Raw genomic sequence first — 19,121 nt, forward strand, 5'->3', positions numbered from 1 at the left:
CTAAAGGTCGAAAAGGTCGTTTCTGTCAAACTAATAAATTGTGAAGGTCGTCTGCTGAACCGGGGGAATTTATCAAAACTTTAAAAAAGTCTATCAAAAATGCCTGCAAAATATAAGATTGTGATGATTCGCCACGGCGAAAGCGAGTGGAATCAGAAAAACCTGTTCTGTGGCTGGTACGACGCTGATCTCAGTGATAAGGGTAGGTTGCTGTAATTTTCCGCTTTATTGTCACTTATTTAATATTTTATGAAAATAAACTGGCTGTAGGCTGTTGATGTTAATGAACATTTTAACCATTTTGTAGGGCGTGAAGAAGCCGTGGCTGCCGGCAAGGCCTTGAAAGCCGAAGGTTATCAGTTTGACGTCGCCCACACATCGGTTCTGAAACGAGCTCAGATTACCCTGAACACCGTTCTCCAGGAGATTGGGCAGCCAGACTTGCCTGTGAACAAAACCTGGCGTCTGAATGAGAGGCATTATGGTGGACTCACTGGCTTAAACAAAGCTGAAACGGCAGCCAAATATGGCGAGCAGCAGGTATACTTAATTTGCGTGGTACATTTTTTTATTGGGACCAACAGTCTTGAAAAAACTGATAGGCCAAGCTCAGCTATTTGGTTTAATGAAAGAATTGAGATTCAAATAGTGACAGGTTGCTAGCCCATCACCTATAAAAGAATTCGCACATGATAGAATAATATTAGAATTGTATAGTGGTGAATAGCAGAATACATTACAATATTTTGAAACAAATACCCTTACTTGACAAAACTTATAATAATATTCTTTCATGCTTGCAGGTCCAAATTTGGCGCAGAAGCTTCGACATCCCTCCCCCACCAATGGAGAAAGACCACCCATACTACGACACCATTGTAAATGACCCCCGCTATGCTGGTGATCCAAAACCTGAGGAATTCCCCATGTTTGAGAGCTTGAAACTGACTATTGAAAGGACATTGCCGTATTGGAACGATGTTATTGTGCCACAGGTAAGATGCTTCTCTAAAGGCACATTGTCAAAAGAATACTTACTACAAGTAACTGATAAATGGGATATTTTTGTCTCACTGTCATAATATCACTTATTTCTTTTTATCTGGAGCTGAAGCCGAAGAACACTGTTGTTCTTATTATCACTCTTCCTCATATTTTCACTGTATACAGAGACACCATGATAGGACTCAATTATTTTTATAATGTATCAACACTAATTAGCATATTTATTTATAACAGTCCACTTTCTACAGATCAAAGAGGGAAAGAGGATAATCATCGCCGCTCACGGAAACAGTCTCAGAGGCATCGTTAAGCATTTAGATGGTAAGCAAACAATTAATTTTTGATATTTGTTACATTATACATAGTGATTATTTTGTTTTGTGTGATAACAGTTGACCTTGGGTCATCAAAACAAACAAGAGCTTTTTCAACAATCTTAAAAATTGTTATCTCAGACATTTGGCTCCAGGAAGAATGCTAAAGCAGCCTTATTTTATGACAAAAAGGGTAAATAAATAAATAAATAAATAAATATATACGGGACAAATTACACAGATTGAGTTAGCCTCGAAGTAAGTTTGACACTTGTGTTACGAGATACTAACTCAACGATACTATATTTTATAATAAATACTTATATAGATAAACATCCAAAACCCAGGCCAATCAGAAAAAGTTCTTTTCTCATCATGCCCTGGCCGGGATTCGAACCCGGGACCCCCGGTGTCACAGGCAAGCGTACTACCGCTGCGCCACAGAGGCCGTCAAGGGTAATTCCAGTTCTGTTCAATGTGCATTTTATATAAAAATGTAATAATAAGCACCTTTTGTTTTTTCCTTTTATTAATTTACCAAATGTTTTTCCTACCCAGTAAAAGTTTTTCCTAAGACTTTTATGCAATATCTTATACACATTTGTACTCTTCAGAGCTCAGTGATGCTGCCATTATGGAGTTGAATCTGCCGACCGGCATTCCTTTTGTCTATGAACTCGATGAGAACATGAAACCTGTTGACTCAATGGTCTTCCTCGGAGACGAGGAAACCGTAAAGAAGGCTATGGCTGCCGTCGCCGCCCAGGGGAAAGCCAAGTAAACCATAGACAATAGTGCAACTATAGACAATCGTGTAACCATAGATAATAAGGATAATCTGTTATTTATTTAAGGAATGTGTCGCTGAACTTATTGTAATTAGAGTTGATCACAAATTTTAAATTAATCCTTTGAATTTATAAGTCAGGAATACAATAACATGGATTACCCAGTGATTTGAAAGCATAATTTTTTTTATAAAAAGATTTCTTAATGTGATAAATCTATGTGCAATTTTTAAAAATGTTTTCTTAAAAGAAATGTTTTAATTTTATAGCTGGATCTATGCCAACAGCTGTTACGATAGAATATTTATTCTAGTATTGCGCTTTCGTGATGATAATAAAAACAAATTGATGATATTTCTTGCTTTTTATTTTTATTTTATGTGTATTAAAAGATTAATCTATTAAAAAAAATTGCATTTAATATTTGTCGACATTGAGGTCCCAATCTAACAATGAATGTCCAATTAATGTAAGCTGGCCACTATGGTTGCCAGTTGTGAAATTTTTGACAGTTTATACCAATTCTCCACAGTAGTAGACAGTATAAACCCCCCGTCGTCGTCTTGTGAGCAAGATTCACAATATCCTGTTTTAAACCATTTTAGTAGTGCAGCAGTAGGATGGCCCGCGTGAACGCTTTTTTACCGCGCGAAAAACCATCGCTGTTTCACTTTTTATTATGACATGAAACGGAACAGCGATAAAAACGGCGTAGCGCGTACCATAGCATAGTACGGGGACAGCACTTAGATGCTCTGTTGAATGTCTGTGTAGTTCACAGGTCGGAGTAAAAACGAGGCCTGTTTGATAAATCACAATAAAGCCTATAGTTATAGATTTGATATATTTATATATGCTGATTTTCTCAGTGCGCGCGTAGTAACTACAACATTACTCTGATGTTACCTATAAATATGTTGTTTGTTGGCGCCCGGGCCCATAACCTGACGCGCCACCTGGACTTTCAATGCTCTGTGGGGCGTTCAAAAAACATACTTCGCCCATCTCTCTCTCATTGAAGTTAACCGAATTGCTAAATAGAGAGGGGAAAATATTTTGGTTGCCTTGTCAGCCTTCGTGAGTAAACCGGTTAAGAATCAGGTAGACTTTCTTTTAAGTCCTCCATCACCACATCTATATTAACATGTCTTTTTGATTTTTCTTCATCGTTTTTTGTAAATTTCCTGCCAGTATACGTGAATTTTTGCTTGCCATTTATAAAACTAAATTGTTTCTGGTCTTTTGAGCTTTCACCGTCCACCTCCATGGCTGATGACCTTTTCTTAATCTTTTTTTGTTTTTGAAATTTACAATTTGTCTCGAATCGGAAATCTTTTGGTAGTTTATGTATTTTTACGCAGTGCGATTTTCTCTCTTCGGCGTTAATGAATTTCTCCTTGCACTCTTCTATATAGCAGCAATACTGAAAATTTTTAACATGTTATGTTAAAAAAATGAAAATATATACTGAGCAAGCTGTCTTACTTCATTGGTAAAATTTAAATTAGCAATATCCATGGTGCCGGGAACCACACGGCACGGTATAAAATTAACCAATTGTGTGTGTCGGGCCACGCCCGTTGTATGCTTCCGTAGTTGGTTTTATCTTTTATCAGCTAAAAACTTAGTAAGTATTTAGTCAGGTCTGTTTATGCTTCTCTGCACAGATGCTCTCTGGACGATAAGCATATACTGACGACCTTACATCAAAACATTGATGAATGTGGCTGAAGCAAAAGGATCTTAGGTGCTTAACAATTGGCTTGGAAAAAAAAGCTTGAGCAAATGAAAGTTTTTTTTTTTTTTTTTTTTCAAAAAAAGAATGCTTACCGAAGGTTTTTTCTCGGCCATGACAGCGAAGAACGAATCGTGAGTCTCTTGTATATGCAAGTCTAATAAATGGGGTGACGGCATCACTTTCTTACATTGGGCGCAAGAGTATCTGTGTGACGAGTTGTAGTGGTTCTCAAAGGATAGCAGAGATTCTGTGGTGTAATAACATCCTGGGACTGCACACGTTGTTGTTATGCTGCAAACATGTGATCAGGAATTGGTAAGATAATAAAAAAAAAATATTTAAAATATATGTATATAATTCCGACGCCTTAAGAGGTAGAATATGTGTGCACAAAAACTGTAAGTACCTAATTAATTTAGACCTATATTGTAACCATATTCAATGAATAAAAAATATGATTAAATGCGGTTTGCACGTTATTTATGTGGTAGGTAAGTAAATGTCAGAGCAGTAGAAATCGAAATGAGAATTGCAATTTTGAGCAGATAACTGCGTACTAAGCAGTTATTGCCATTTCGGTATCCATCGCATTATGAGCATCGAACGATAGGATTCAAACCTGTGAATTGTGTGTATCACGAATTTTTAGTCGGTTAACTTAACCGTTCAACCGCCAACGATATCGAGGAATCCAAAAATGAGTTATTTTCGTAGCTATAATGTGCAAACATAATTTTAATCGGTCGATGGGTTTAGCCATGAAATCATAAGCAACAGACTTCCGAATTTATAATATCAGTATGGAACACTTACACCTCATGGCATAAGTCCTCGTCATCGACGTCGTAAACTCCGAGCCTGGGAAGCGGTGGATCGTCCTTGAACAAGTGGTCATCTAACTTCCGCCTACCGACGCCATATTTGTCCAGCTGTTCTAGAAGTGTGCTCATGTCCATGTTTCTGAGAAAATAATTTGGTATATATACATATAATATAAAGTCTATATCCCTTTCTGGGTAAATTGAGTCAACAGTCTTGAAAGTACTGATAGGCCGCATTCAGCTGTTTGGCTTAATGATATAATTGAGATTTAAATGGTGACAGGTTGCTAGACCATCGCCTAAAAGAAGAATCCCACGTTTGTAAGTCTATCACTTAGTTAATAAGAAGGTATATATATACCTATAATAAAATAATGTGACATTTCCTAATTTTGGATATAGTTACATCAAAAAATATAGTATTGCTTTAAAAGATCTTATCGGATACGCAGACACCGCGGCTAGATTATAACTTTATATCTATATATACCTAGGTACTATGCAATATTAAAACGATATTTCACCCATATAATCAATCATCGTCATACTTTAATATCTCCGGGAAAAAGAAAGAGTGACTCGTATTCTAATGTACCAGCCACCGGGAAGCACATGCTCCATAATGAATAATAGTATGTTACCTATACATACCATTATCCCTTATGGAGTGGATAGACTCTGAAGGTCACGTTCAGCTGAATAAATATATACCCGACAAAGTTAGCCTCGAAGTAAGTTCGAGACTTGTGTTACGAGATACTAACTTAACGATACTATATTTTATAATAAATACTTATAAAGATAAACATCCAAGACCCAGGCCAATCATGCCCTGGCCGGGATTCGAACCCGACACCTCCGGTGTGTGTCAAAGACAAGCGCACTACCGCTGCGCCACAGAGGCCGTCGAAATTGATAATCAGATCGTGATAAGTTGCTAACCCATGAGCTAAAAGAATAATACCCATGTTAAGGCATGGAGCTAGGCGACAGCCTGTGTTATAAGCATTTACCAAATTCAAATTATAGGGCACTTCATGGATAGATAGATAGATTCTTTATTGCAACATAAGAAAAAGAAAATCAGAAAAAAATAACTGGTAATGAGGTACAAAGGCGGACTTATCGCTAAAGCAATCTCTTCCAGTCAACCTTAGGGTGGGAGGAAATTAATTAAAATGGCAAGGCTATCATATTAATTGATAATTGTCATATCTTTTGGTTTTACAATATTTGTTTACGTCAAATAAATTACTCAAAACTAAGTTTACTGCCACTTTCAAAGCGTCATTACCTTCAGTGAGTAATAATCTGCGTGGAAAGAGAAGCAACTGGCACAGTTATTTCTTCGCTAGATAAAAGCGCTTATAACCATGATGATGCTTATGAGCAGATGGAGTGATACTCTTCTAAAGTGCCGCTAACCACACGGCACGTTTGTTATAGTCAAACATTTTGTATCTTATCTCTAGAATATAGTATACTCAACCTCACAGATAACATCTATACTAGTCGTAATGCCAAATCATTGTGATTAAGTAATAATAGCTTGTCTTTATACCTAGTAATCATGATGTGATGACATCATGATTTGTATGATCATTATATGTTAAATTCATGTTCATCATTGATGAACGATGAACATGAATTTTACATAATGATCATACAAACATACATGTAATCACGTCTTTATCCCTTGCGGGGTAGACAGAGCCAACCGTCTTCAAAAGACTGAAAGGCCACGTTCAGCTGTTTGGCTTAATTATATAATTTGGATTCATATTCATTACAAATTCAAATTCAAACCCATGGCGTAAAAGATGAATCCCACGTTTATAAGCCTATCCCTTAGTCGCCTTTTACGACATCCATGGTAAAGAGATGGAGACAAACAATTCTTCAATTATATTTTTCTTCTTCCTCATAGCGTTAATCCCGGTTATATCTTCACCTATTTGGAGAGGAGCCCGAGGTGTACCTTGACTATTGAATTCTTTAAACCCTACTTCTTATTATAGTGATGCAAAAGCAATTCTGTTACGCTTTCACGCTTAATTTTTTGAAGAATTGGTGAACAGATATAGAGTTCACCCTGAGGAAGAACATAGGCTTCTTTTATTGCCAAAAAAAACCACGCAGACGAAATTGCGGGCTTTAGTTTTGTATAACCCAAGAGTCTTAACTCGTAAAACGAAGTAGCTACGTAGCATAAAGTACCCAAACAATGACACTGCAAGATATCTATTTGATTAAACCTCTGGATTAAAAGGGGATCCCGGCACCAATACAAACAAGAATAGGACCACTCCATCTCTTTCCCGTGGATGACGTAAAAGGCGACTAAGGGATAGGCATACAAACTTGGGATTCTTGTTTTAGGCGATGGGCAAGCAACCTGTCACTATTTGAATCTATCATTAAGCCAAATAGCTGAACGTGGCCATTCAGCCTTTTCAAGACTGTTGGTTATGGTTGTATGTATTTAAAGGAAGTGAGATGCTCAACTATTCAACTTTTGACAAATAGCACTTTTTTATTTTTCGAACTTTAACATTAATAATAGTAACGCTGTTTACGACAGATATAATAAGCTTATAAATCAATGATTATAAATTTATGGCTCCATAATACAACATAGTATTTGATAAGACACGGTGTTATCAAGAGCGCGCTAAATACAGTAAGTATGATAAGTTTGAGACTTCTTCACAACCAGTTTTTAAATGGTGATTTTTTCAACCATTTTTTTAATAAACAGGTTAAAATAGATATCGACTAAATAGAGAGGGCTTGGTAATAAGAGGATCAACTCAAAATATCATTATGCGATATTTGTTCATGATAGTATTCCTGAATAAAGATCATGCATGTCGCATGGTTAGTAATGTCAATAGTTGACTTGAAGATATTTGTGCAATGAAGTTGAAAAAAATAAATAATACGATACGACCACAGTAATCCTGTGAATAAAGCAAGAATATGGGAATAAGAACTACACCATTATAATTATTAGAGGGGGCCATTTTGTTTGAATTGGACCACGGAACTAGCGCAAGGTGCTGTACTTATTCGCAATTTTTTTTTGTTTGGCTGACCCATTATACGATTAGTAGAATGGAGCACTCTGGACCACTGTCTCCGACGTGTCCATCTGGATTAGTAATATAGCCCAGTTTACTCAGTGCCATCATGACGCAACCCATCCCTTGACGGCCTCTGTAGCGCAGCGGTTGTACGCTTGTCTGTGACACCGGAGGTCCCGGGTTCGAACCCCGGTCAGGGCACGATGAGAAATTCCTGATTCTGATTGGCCTGGGTCTTGGATGTTTATCTATATAAGTATTTATTATAAAATATAGTATCGTTGAGTTAGTAGGTAACTTGTAACGCAAGTCTCGAACTTACATCGAGGCTAACTCAATCTGTGTAATTTGTCCCGTATAATATCTTATCTTTGTCTGCCGACTGCCTTCAATCTTAAACACAGTTCTCCTCTCACATAGGCGCCACTCGAATTTTCATAGGATTTCAAACACAAAAATTCAGTACTCAAGACTTCAATATGCGCGTAAATACAAGGAAGTAAGTTCAGCACTAGCTTTTCTCCGAGGCCTACTGGTAAAGGTATTTTCGTCAAATTATTTCGTAAGTGTCATAAGTTAACTAATGCCAGTGGGATTTCTTCTTTTTTTCTCTCTCTCTCTCTATTGAACAGAGAGAGAGCAAAGATAGAGAAAAATAAGGCATAGGATTTCAACTTTCGTAAACAGACCCACAGTGCACATTTGCTCCATTTTGGGTAACTAACTATACATGGGACGTTTGAAAACTCAAAATAAGGAGCGGAAAACTTTATGATCTATCCACGCATACTTCAATCCTTCCTCAGAACGGCGTCACATGAGACAAAAATACAAAACTTAATAAAAAAAAAATGAACAGTCTGAACTTGACCTTAAGTTGTAGATTACGGTACCACATCAACCAATGGCACAATCTACAACGCAGTGTCAGTCATTCATGTAATTTATTACGTCTTGGTCATTGGAACATAACGTCCTGCCTGTCCTAATGTTGTGTAATAAACTTGTTTAATCGTTGAGTGACATTAATAACTTTTTGTCTAGCATATTGTGAAAAGTGAATGAAAAATACTTTAAAATGACTGTACGACAAAGAAAAGTAAGTGATGCGATGTTTTTTTTATTGTACTAAGTCTTTAAATTATTTCGCAAGACAGGTTAAAATCTGTAAACATAACCTAAAATTAGTGGGTTAAAAATGTTTTTTTAATTTGTTCGGTTAGAATAAAAAATATTCAATCGAATATTATAAGTAAATAGTTATAGATATTTTAGCTTAAAAAAACCTTACCTTAACAAATGAAATAGATTAAAACCGAGCGCGAAGGAACTTTTGGTTTAGTTTAAGAAAACGTTTTACTTTGAATTCTTGTTTTTGTGATGGCTGGAATGGCGTTTAGTTTCGCGTTTTCTTTCGAGTTGAGTATTTTAAACACATTTTCCTAACAAAAGTACTAAGGAAGACTTGTCATATAGATTACTATTCTACTATCCGATTCTATCGGTCGATTTCAATCGATTTAGTGTTGTGCTTTGACTGACACGGATATTAGTTGAAACACTTTTATTGCCAAACTTTTACAGCTATTAAAGTATAACTCATATTAATTAATTTATAATAAAAAAACCTTTTCTAAATTACAGACAAAAATATTATTATTTAAATTTAGATTCCTAGGAAAATGTTAAATGTAAATAAGTGCCAAATGTTTAGTCCAGTTTTACAATTAAAAATAAACAAGTAGTCTCTGAAAAGATTAACGTTTGATTGATTTGACATTGACATTTAGTTAGTGTCATTGGTTGTCATCTGAACATAGCCTGTGAAAATAAAATAGCTTGTTTTCTTCGTGAAGGTGACATGATTTTTTAAATCATTTTTTTCTAAATTACAAAGATTTTTCATGATTAAATTATGATAAATGACTGCATTATAACAAGCACATTTATTCTTTAAATGTTGTTTTCTGGTTGTGATGTTATTTTTATCTCGATATGGGAAAATTCAGTACTTACAGGTATTTAGAAGTAAGTGCTATTATTATTGTTTGTTTAAATTAATAAACAGTATTATTTGATATTACCAATATGAACATGTATACAATAAAGAATGGAAGAGGTGAAGTTCTATACAATATATAAAACTATATTATGAAAAGTGCACAGAAAATGCAATCTTTTTGAAGGTACCTATCCAGGCAATTTACTACTGAGATTTATTACAAACCGTTCGCTTACTGATAAAAGACAATAAAAGCCATTGAATGCGACTTTGAGAAGACCTTGGCAAAGCATATTATTATCCTAATAATGTGTTTTGGTCTTACTATTTTAATATTTTTAAACATATTTGTTTAGTTTAATTAATGGCCTAATGATAAATACGAGTATTGGAAGGAAATTTTGGACAAAATCCAGAAGTAGGAAGTAGTACTGTCTGCAAACATTCATGAGTAGAATAAATGGGTAACTTTTGGATAGGTATGTAACATTTTCGTCTTCATCATCACTTACCATCAGGTGAGATGGAAGATAAATACCTAAGTAATCTAATATTGTATAAAAAATAAGTTAAAATAATCATGGCCTCAATTATCATGCTCCTGCCATGAGTTGTTTGTTCCCCATTGTATCCTCAACTCTCTTGAGAGTAACCCAGGGTGCACCTTTAACATGTTTTAACAAAAAGCAACTTGTGTCTAATGGCCACAACCTTTCCAGGGAACCTAACCTGATACAAATCCATATGCCTGAATGTGTTAATATTTTATAAGTAAAAACTTAATTGTTTTAAAAATATTTAAACAAAATAAAAAATAAGCATTTATTCTGTGCTTAGCTTTGCAATCTTAATACTTCCATTCTACAATCTGTGTTTACTATGTAAATGTTTTTTCTGAAAATGATGAGAATAGATCAGAATAAAAATTGTGAAGATGGTACTAAGGCAGGCCTAGAGATCTGTTTTACGCAACTCTTCTATGTCGCTATAATTTTTAAATGTCTTGTTTTCCAGTTAAAAGATGATACCTCAGCGCCACATATCAACGTAAGGTCTAGAATACTCAAGCAGCCTCGCCGCTTCAAGAAAGTATTCATCCTCCTCTTAATATTAGCATTATGCGCCACTTATTTATTGGGTATGTATTGTTTATTATCAATTATATGTAGGTATATTATTATTATTTATGTGTGCCGTGTGATGTCGTAAAAGGCGACTAAGGGATAGGCTTACAAACTTGGGATTCTTTTTTAGGCGATGGGCTAGCAACCTGTCACTATTTGAATCTCAATTTTATCATTAAGGCAAATAGCTGAATGTGGCCATTCAGTCTTTTCAAGACTGTTGGCCTGCATGGGATATAGACGTGACCATGTGTATGTATGTATTATTTATGTCAAGGATTATGTATGACTCCATAGTCTTAAGCAAAGTCTCTTCCCATGGCTGTCCTCATATATGTATGCGTCGATCTTTAAAACTACACAACAGATATAGAAGCAGATTTTATTTTTAAATAGAAAGAATGATTCAATAGTGATTTTTAAATGTATAAATGGTACCCATGCGAAGCCGGGGCGGGTCGCTAGTCGTAAGATATGTCACAAGGTACATCCAAGGGGATCCTATAGATTAGAGAGTTCAATTTCAAATTAAAATCTGATACGTAATTCGACTGAAATTCGATTTACGAAGTCTCATATTCGTTTTTCACGCTACTGGCCAGTCACGCAATGTCAATATTATCGTTTTATCGTTGTTTTGGCTATTGTGTTTTAAATCAATCAAGTATTAGATAAATGCCAGTATTTCAGTGAAGGTAAAAAGGGTTGGTTTTCTTTTTGGCTAAATATCAATTTTACTTCTTTGATCTGACACCACCATACGTATGTTTATGATTTTATGTTATTACTATAATCAGTTTGTCATTCTAGGGTTACGTAGCCAAATAGCGAAAACGACGCCCTTATATATACATATATTATATATATTACATATATTATAATATATATATATATATATTATATATATAAGCTGCCAATCTAAGGTCTGCCGCGCCGATGGATGCATGGCTAGGGGCGAGCCTAGTCTCGAGCGTGCCACTTCCGCCATGGGGTTGGGCGACCCCCAGGTAATGGCTAGCCTTACCCTGGCATGCGGGGCTCTGCTGGGGCGGACAAAATTTTTCCCTAGCGTCTCGTGGGAATCGCATGGATGCAAATTTTTTGAAAGAGCACCTAGATGGCGGCGATGGTGTCCGCACCCCATCACGTCTCGTTCCCGGCGGGAGCGGTATGCGGTCTGCTGAAAGCCGCTTTGCGACAAGGAATGTATGAGGAGGAATGAAGGATAAGATTGAGGAAGTATGCCAGATGATGGATGAAAGACGTTTGGATGTGTTGTGCGTGAATGAAACGAAGCGGTAAGGATGCGACGCGACGCAGCACGGCCCTTACACGGCGTATTGGTCTGGAATTTCCAGTACCAGCCGAGGCTGTCAAGGGGTCGGTCTAATTCTTTCTGCACGAATGGCTGAGTGCGTGAATGAGTATGAGTGTGTCAGCCCTCGTCTTCTATGGATTAGGCTGAAAGTTGGAATCACTCGGATCTTCGTTCTAGGTGTTTATGCACCTTGGGATGTGGGTTCGAGGGGTACAACATCAGCAAAAAGCGAAAACGAGGAGTTCTGGAATAGTGTAAGAGAAGTATTGAAAGTTACCAAGCCAAATGAGAAGATTATTATATTAGGTGATTTTAATGGATGGGTGGGTGTAAAGCGTGATGGATATGAAAAGGTGCTTGGTGCGTTTGGTGACGAAAAGGTGAATGATAATGGAAGAAGTGTATTAGAAATTTGTCTAGAATGGGATCTTTTTGTGTCGAACTCAATGTTTCAACATAAAGAGATCCACACCTACACAAGAGTGGAAGGTATTTTAAAAAGTATGATAGACTTTGTGATTGTAGATGAAAGATTGAAGAACAAAGTGCTGGATACCCGTGCATATCGCGGTGCTGGCATTGACTCGGACCATTTACTGGTGATATCCCGGATAAGGGGTATCTTCAATCGCTGGCGGCACAGGGTAAGGGAGCAAACCAGCGCTTTGGAAAGAGTAAAAGTAGAAAATTTGCAAGATATGGATGTAGGTAAGAAGTATATTAATAGACTGAAGGATGAATTTGAAGATTTAGAGGAAATGAGCGATATTGAAGATGGATGGAAGGAATTTAAAAAAAGAATTGTGAAAGTAGCTGTTGAAGTGTGTGGTGTAAGTAGAAGAAGGAAAGGAAAAAATCACAAAAATGCGTGGATGAGTAAAGATGTGCAAGAACTTGTGCGATTAAAGAAGAAAGCATGGCTGGATTTGTTAGCAGCAAAAGCTAACTTAAGAATGCAAGAGGTTATAGATGAAGATGTGAATGAAGCACGTAAGGAATATAAGAAAATGAAAGATTTGGTTAAGAAAGCTGTGATTAGAAAGAAAGAAGAGTATAAAGAGGATTTTGATAAAAGGCTATCAGAAGACTTTCAGTCAAATCTGAAAGTATTCTGGAAATCCGTAAGGTCAGCCCGAGGAAATACTATAACCAGAGAGCTGACTAGGATCAGATGCCAGGATGGTAGCGTTGTGAAAGGAGAAGAATGTGTACTAAAGATATGGAAGGACTATTTTGAAAGTTTATTTGAAAAAAAGGAAGGAAATAAGAAAGATTTCTGCTATAGCGAAGAAAAAGAGAATGAGATGGAAGGCGAAATTGAAATGTTTGAAATTGTGGAAGCACTTAAGAGTATGAAAGCGGGAAAGGCTGCTGGGTGTGATAGAGTGTCGGTCGAGATGCTTAAAGCAGGAAAAGGCGTAGTAGCTAGTCAGTTGTACTGCCTTTTCAATTTGTGTTGGAGAAGCGGCCGAGTACCAAAAGATTGGTGTAAGGCTGTTATCGTGCCACTTTACAAAGGAAAAGGGTCACAGCTGGACTGCAAAAATTATCGTGGTATAAGCCTGCTTAGCGTCGTCGGCAAATTGTATGCTAAGGTATTGATTAATAGAGTCAGGAATGAAACTGATGACAAAATATGGGATGCTCAAGCGGGATTTCGAAAGGGAATGGGATGTACTGATCAGGTCTTTTCCTTGCGGTGCATAGCCGAAAAGTTTTTGGCCAAGAGTCAAAAAGTCTATTGCACATTCGTAGATCTGGAAAAGGCCTATGACAGAGTTGAGAGGAATGAATTGTGGTCAGCACTTTCTATGCATGGGGTGAGCAGTCTCTTAATACGAGCACTGAAATCCTTATATGAGGATTCGAGTGCTTGTGTCAGGATAAACGGAGCGCACACTGAGTGGTTTAAGATTGAGAAAGGCGTTAGGCAAGGATGTGTTGCGTCACCGTGGCTGTTCAACCTATTTATGGATAGCTGTTTGACAGATTTGAAAGAGTCTAAAAGTGGATTAAGGATGAATGAGTTACTCGTCAAATGTCTGCTCTATGCCGACGATCAGGTTATACTGGCGTCATCAGCGGAGGAGTTACAGGAGATGGTAAACTGTATGCATGAAGCTTTAAAAGAGAAAGGAATGAAAGTGAACGTAAGTAAAACTAAAACACTGGTTTTTGAAATGGAGAAAGAAATGACAGCATGTAATATTTTGATTGGAGGAGAAAAAGTGGAGCAAGTGAAAGAGTTTGTATATCTAGGATCAAAGTTTACATCAGATGGCAAGTATGATAGTGATATTGAAAGGAGAGTGAACGCGGGGAACATGGTGAATGGAGCTTTGCATGCCTTTATGAGCAGTCAGAAACTATCCAAAAAGGCTCGACTGGCTGTGCACAGGGGCGTGTTGGTCCCGACATTAATGTATGGGAGTGAAAGTTGGGTATGGCAAAAGAAGCATGAAAGCAGAATAAATGCAGTGGAAATGAGAGCGTTAAGGAGTATGATGGGTGTGAAATTGAGTGACAGGATAAGGAACAGCGTGATAAGGGAATGTTGTGATGTGAAAGAAGATGTAGTTACAGGAATAGAAAAGGGTATGTTAAGATGGTTCGGTCATGTGGAGAGGATGAATGAAAGCAGGTTGACTAAGCAGATATACAAGGAGAGTGTGGAGGGAAAGGTCGGAGTGGGAAGACCTAGACGAACGTATCTTGATCAAATTAAGGACGTCCTGGTAAAGGGTCAGGTCAAAAGTACCCGAAACCGCCGAGCTTGTATGAAGAGAGTTATGAATGTGGACGAAGCGAAAGAAGTATGCAGAGATCGTGGCAAGTGGAAAGAGGTAGTCTCTGCCTACCCCTCCGGGAAAGAGGCGTGATTTTATGTATGTATGTATGTATGTATATATATATATATATATATATATATATATATATATATATATATATATATAGCATCCTTCGAGCGCGTGTTCAACTTGCACTTGACCAGTAATCGTCTCGATAGCTTTCTCGTAAACTAATATTAAACATATAATTCATTCATTCATATGATCACGTCTAATATCCCTTGCCAATACTAGATAGTAAGGGACAAAGACGTAAGTGTTGATGTAAGCTGGCATGATTCTACGTATGTTAGCTGTATTATCGTCATGAGTCTCTTGACGCCTTAAGTCCTGATCGCAATGATTTGCTATATCCTAAATCGTGACTAATGATTACATAAGTAATAAATCGGCAATATAATGATTAATTAGTAATTATAATAAAGCGTTAAAATTACAACACACGCTTTTTCTCTAGTGAGCAAGCAAGCATGAGGTAGTCAAAATTAGTTTCGGTCGCCAAGCGTCATAGTGACTCGTTTTATGAACATGAAATTATTTTTAATACTAGCATGACTATTGCATATGTTAAGATACGTATCTTATGAATTATATTATAAATTAACATATGTTATTGTAACTTAACGTAACATTTTGCCTATAATAACTAGAAAATCCGATTTGTTGACGGACTGTCATATCTACGGACATCTCAAGCTATGAGGTTTTTAGATTGAAATTTGGCATGGTTCCATATGGTCAAGGTTTTCACTGAGAGAAGATTTCCCGAAATTTCTGCGGAAACGCAAAGTTTGTACGGTTTTTCAGTTTACGCGGGTGGAGTCGCGGACGTACTCTAGTGCAAACATAAAATATTTATTTCTGTGACAAATTTCATGAACAACCATTGTGAATTACTAAAAACGTGTTCTTTTTATAGCTGTAAGATTATAAAACACACTCAAGTTATCATTTAGTTTTATCTTATCTGTATTTGTGAAATAAAAGACAAAAATTACTCATCCTAATCGTTATTAGTCGTATTTTTTTTAAAGTAGACACATTTTACCCTGTTACGACCCTATGGTCTTAATAGGGTATGACGTCATATCCTGACTCTTTTATGTCTGAGATAGGTACATTACTTTGAGTGCGAACCGCTTTTACGGTAAGGGAAAACATAATGGGTAAACCTGCCCATTCGAGCAACTGGATGTATTATGATGATACCATGATCCAATATGGGTGAGGTTCCCCACCAAATGTCGCGGAGTTCAGACGGGAGACTTCTTCAATCAGCCCCCATAGTACGCGACGGTGCTGTTTGTCGCAAGAAAAACTATTGCCGTTTCGCTTTTTGTTATCACGTGAAACGGGACAGCGATAGTTTTTCGCCATGGTTCGGATTATGGTGAAAAGGCTCATTCCGGGCTCCTCTCCACAGAGTTGAAGATGCTAACGTGACTAGCCAAGAGGAAGGAGACAAAAGAAGTAGAATTATGCTACCCACGGGATTTGAACCCACATCCTTCTAGGAATTTAAGTGTACGCCTAACATTGGACGGTTACTGCATCCACTAAACGCTATATCTTTTACGTTCTCCGTACTTCTATGTACCCGAAACCACCGGGGTTGCATGAAGAGAGTTATGAATGTGGATGAAGCGAAAGAAGTATGCAGAGATCATGGCGAGTGGAAAGATGTAGTCTCTGCCTACCCCTCCGAGAAACAGGCGTGATTATATGTATGTTTCTTATGTGTAGTTGAGGTCAGATAAAACTAACCTATCAGTATTTACCAAAGCTATGTCCAAACTATCCTACTTCATTTGTAAGGATGTGTTTGTTTGTTACTTATTCACGCAAACATTACTTAAATAGTTTTCGCGAAACCTTGCAGTAATACATTGAAATAACATACATATAACCACGTCTATATTCCTTGCGGGGTAAACAGAGCTAACAGTTATCAAAAGAGGGTAAGTTTAGCTGTGTGGCTTAATGATAGAATTGAGATTCAAATAGTGACGGATTGCTAGTCCATCACCTGAGGAATCTCAACTATATAAGTATATCCCTTAGTCGTCTTCTACGACATCCACGAAGAAAGAGATGGAGTGATTGCATATTGCAAAGCATTACATAATAACAAAAAAAGTTATTTTATTAGGACAACTGCTAGTTTTGTTTTTAAATACGTGTACCTACTTGATTAAAAGTTTATTAAATCTATTATAATCTCAATATATTTTATCCCAAATATAAACTGGCTGCCAGTTTAGCAAGCACATTTTACAAATCTATATTACATTTTATCTAAAATAAAAAGTATATACATATGCCTCCGACTGTACTTAACCGATTTCAATTATCGTTTAAAACCTCGTTAAGATGTAATTAATAAGTAAGTATTAAACAATATTAATATTTTTTTATTTGAATTAAGCAGTATTAGAAATTGTTCGTGCGTGTTCTATTAAAAAGTTTAATTCAATTTTTTATTTTTTTTATAAAGATGAATTTTATTACTGTGACTCTGATCATCTCAATGATGATTTCAGGTGCATTAAAGAACTCACCCAATCAGTAATTTAACAGTGTTTTCCCCTGGTCCCATTGAGTCGGACAATCCAATGGGAACCTTAGATGTTTGAAATCGCTTCTCAGGTGTATCTTATGCAATTTTTACTCATATCAATACTAGAATACATTTTGATAATAATTATTAGTATGTAATTAATTAATTAATGTTTATTAATAAACAAAGGAGTTCCTTTAATATTGTAGGTTATTACCTTAATAGCTGCTGATATATAGAGAAAGTTGATACATACATTATAGTAACGTCTATATCCCTTGCGGGGTAGACAGAGCCAATAAATAGTCTTGAAAAAACTGATAGGCCACATTCAGCAGTATGGCGCTACGATTGAATTGAGATTCAAATAGTGACAGGTTGCTAGCTCACCGCGGGGAATCCCAAGTATATAAACTCATCCCTAAGTCGTGACATCCATGGAAAAGATATGGAATAGTTATATCCTACAGTGCCGGAAACCACACGGCGTATATTAATGATAGATGTTGCTAAAATTAAAATAAAGTGTATAATTGATATTTAATTTAGGCTAAAATGAATACATATATGTATGTATAGACAAGGTGCGCGGCAATGTTATGATATATAGTGACTCATGATAATGAGCAGTTTCCAAATTACACAAAATATACAAAGGTTAAATCGCTGATTGTGATATGTGCAACTATTTTCGGTTAATCCGTACTTATAAATAACTTAATAAATAACTTACTTACTTATAAATAACTTATTATAAAATTAAGTTAGTGTGTGATTTTGTCACTAACTTATTTTAAAATTAAGTTAGTGTGTGTGTTCTGTTTTGTTTGTAATGAAAATGCTGTATCTTATATTAGGTCATTTATATGCCAGTGTTAGTTAGTTAGTTAGAGTTGGAATTGTAGTGAAATGCAATCAATAACTTTATTGATTGGGTTGAAAATAAAATTGAAATTAATAAAAAAATATGGAAACAGAAAAATAGATCCTACTCTGCATCGTACGCAATGCGGTCAATACAGTTGCAATTACTCGAATTGGCTTCTTAAATTACTCTGCTATCTTAAACCCACACAGTTACATATACACTAGCTTCCCGGCTTCTTATGTCGTATCATTTATTTATATGAACCTTCCGCAGAAAACGCTATCTATTCCCACAACTTTTCGAGATTAGCGCATACTTACAGACAGCGAAAAAACTTAATTATATCTATACTAATATAATAAAGTGGAAGAGTTTGTTTGTTTGTTTGAACGCGCTAATCTCAGGAACTACTGGTTCGAAGTGAAAAATTCTTTTTGCGTTGAATAGACCATTTATCGATAAAGGCTTTAGGCTATATAACATCACGCTACAACTGTAAGGAGCAAAGATATAATGGAATATGTGAAAAAAAACGGGGAAAGTTATTCATCCTTGGGGGCTTCAGTGATGCCCAAAATAACTAATCCACGCGGACGAAGTCGCGGCCACAGCTAGTGTGGTGATAAAGATAATTTTAAAATAGGAATCAATTGT

The 19,121-nt window shown here is 36.4% G+C and overlaps 3 protein-coding genes across 7 annotated transcripts in view; 2 read left to right on the forward strand and 1 right to left on the reverse strand.

Annotated features, from left to right (window-relative positions):
- Positions 1-2,461, forward strand: LOC132903190 (phosphoglycerate mutase 1-like). Its single transcript, XM_060950781.1, has 5 exons — positions 1-202; positions 308-540; positions 804-995; positions 1,254-1,326; positions 1,934-2,461. Exons 1-5 carry the CDS (start codon positions 100-102, stop codon positions 2,098-2,100), a joined length of 768 nt encoding a protein of 255 aa, XP_060806764.1. The 5' UTR covers positions 1-99; the 3' UTR covers positions 2,101-2,461.
- On the reverse strand, positions 1,997-9,244 carry LOC106133249 (protein lethal(2)k10201). 3 transcript variants are annotated; one of them, XM_013332908.2, is made up of 4 exons: positions 9,041-9,244; positions 4,659-4,805; positions 3,938-4,136; positions 1,997-3,530 (listed from the first exon to the last, which is right to left on the reverse strand). In XM_013332908.2, exons 2-4 carry the CDS (start codon positions 4,799-4,801, stop codon positions 3,198-3,200), a joined length of 675 nt encoding a protein of 224 aa, XP_013188362.2. In that variant the 5' UTR covers positions 4,802-4,805; positions 9,041-9,244; the 3' UTR covers positions 1,997-3,197. The 3 variants fall into 3 exon arrangements, with proteins under 3 accessions (XP_013188362.2, XP_013188363.2, XP_013188365.2); XM_013332909.2 differs by lacking the exon at positions 9,041-9,244 and adding an exon at positions 5,961-6,302; XM_013332911.2 differs by lacking the exon at positions 9,041-9,244 and adding an exon at positions 5,028-5,114.
- LOC106133248 (nucleoside diphosphate phosphatase ENTPD5) overlaps positions 8,664-19,121 on the forward strand; it is a 27,914-nt gene continuing 17,456 nt past the window's right edge. Inside the window, exons 1-2 of one of the 3 annotated variants that reach the window (XM_060950777.1) lie at positions 8,664-8,848; positions 10,766-10,889. In XM_060950777.1, coding sequence (XP_060806760.1) covers positions 8,828-8,848; positions 10,766-10,889 — 145 coding nt within the window. In that variant the 5' untranslated portion in view covers positions 8,664-8,827. The other 2 variants (XM_060950780.1, XM_060950776.1) reach the window with 2 other exon arrangements.

The sequence above is a fragment of the Amyelois transitella genome, chromosome 22 (genome assembly GCF_032362555.1).
Source record: "Amyelois transitella isolate CPQ chromosome 22, ilAmyTran1.1, whole genome shotgun sequence".
Classification (NCBI taxonomy): Eukaryota; Metazoa; Arthropoda; class Insecta; order Lepidoptera; family Pyralidae; genus Amyelois; species Amyelois transitella.

What these genes read in the sequence shown, in the direction of transcription:
- LOC106133249 (XM_013332908.2), bottom strand. Translation starts at nt 4,801, where the DNA reads ATGGACATGAGCACACTTCTAGAACAGCTGGACAAATATGGCGTCGGT. An exon ending in GAGGACTTATGCCATGAGGT is followed by an intron (nt 4,137 to 4,658) that starts GTAAGTGTTCCA and finishes ACATGTTTGCAG; the next exon opens with CATAACAACAACGTGTGCAG. An exon ending in TGGCCGAGAAAAAACCTTCG is followed by an intron (nt 3,531 to 3,937) that starts GTAAGCATTCTT and finishes AAAAATTTTCAG; the next exon opens with TATTGCTGCTATATAGAAGA.
- LOC132903190 (XM_060950781.1), top strand. Translation starts at nt 100, where the DNA reads ATGCCTGCAAAATATAAGATTGTGATGATTCGCCACGGCGAAAGCGAG. An exon ending in CGCTGATCTCAGTGATAAGG is followed by an intron (nt 203 to 307) that starts GTAGGTTGCTGT and finishes ACCATTTTGTAG; the next exon opens with GGCGTGAAGAAGCCGTGGCT. An exon ending in CATCGTTAAGCATTTAGATG is followed by an intron (nt 1,327 to 1,933) that starts GTAAGCAAACAA and finishes TGTACTCTTCAG; the next exon opens with AGCTCAGTGATGCTGCCATT.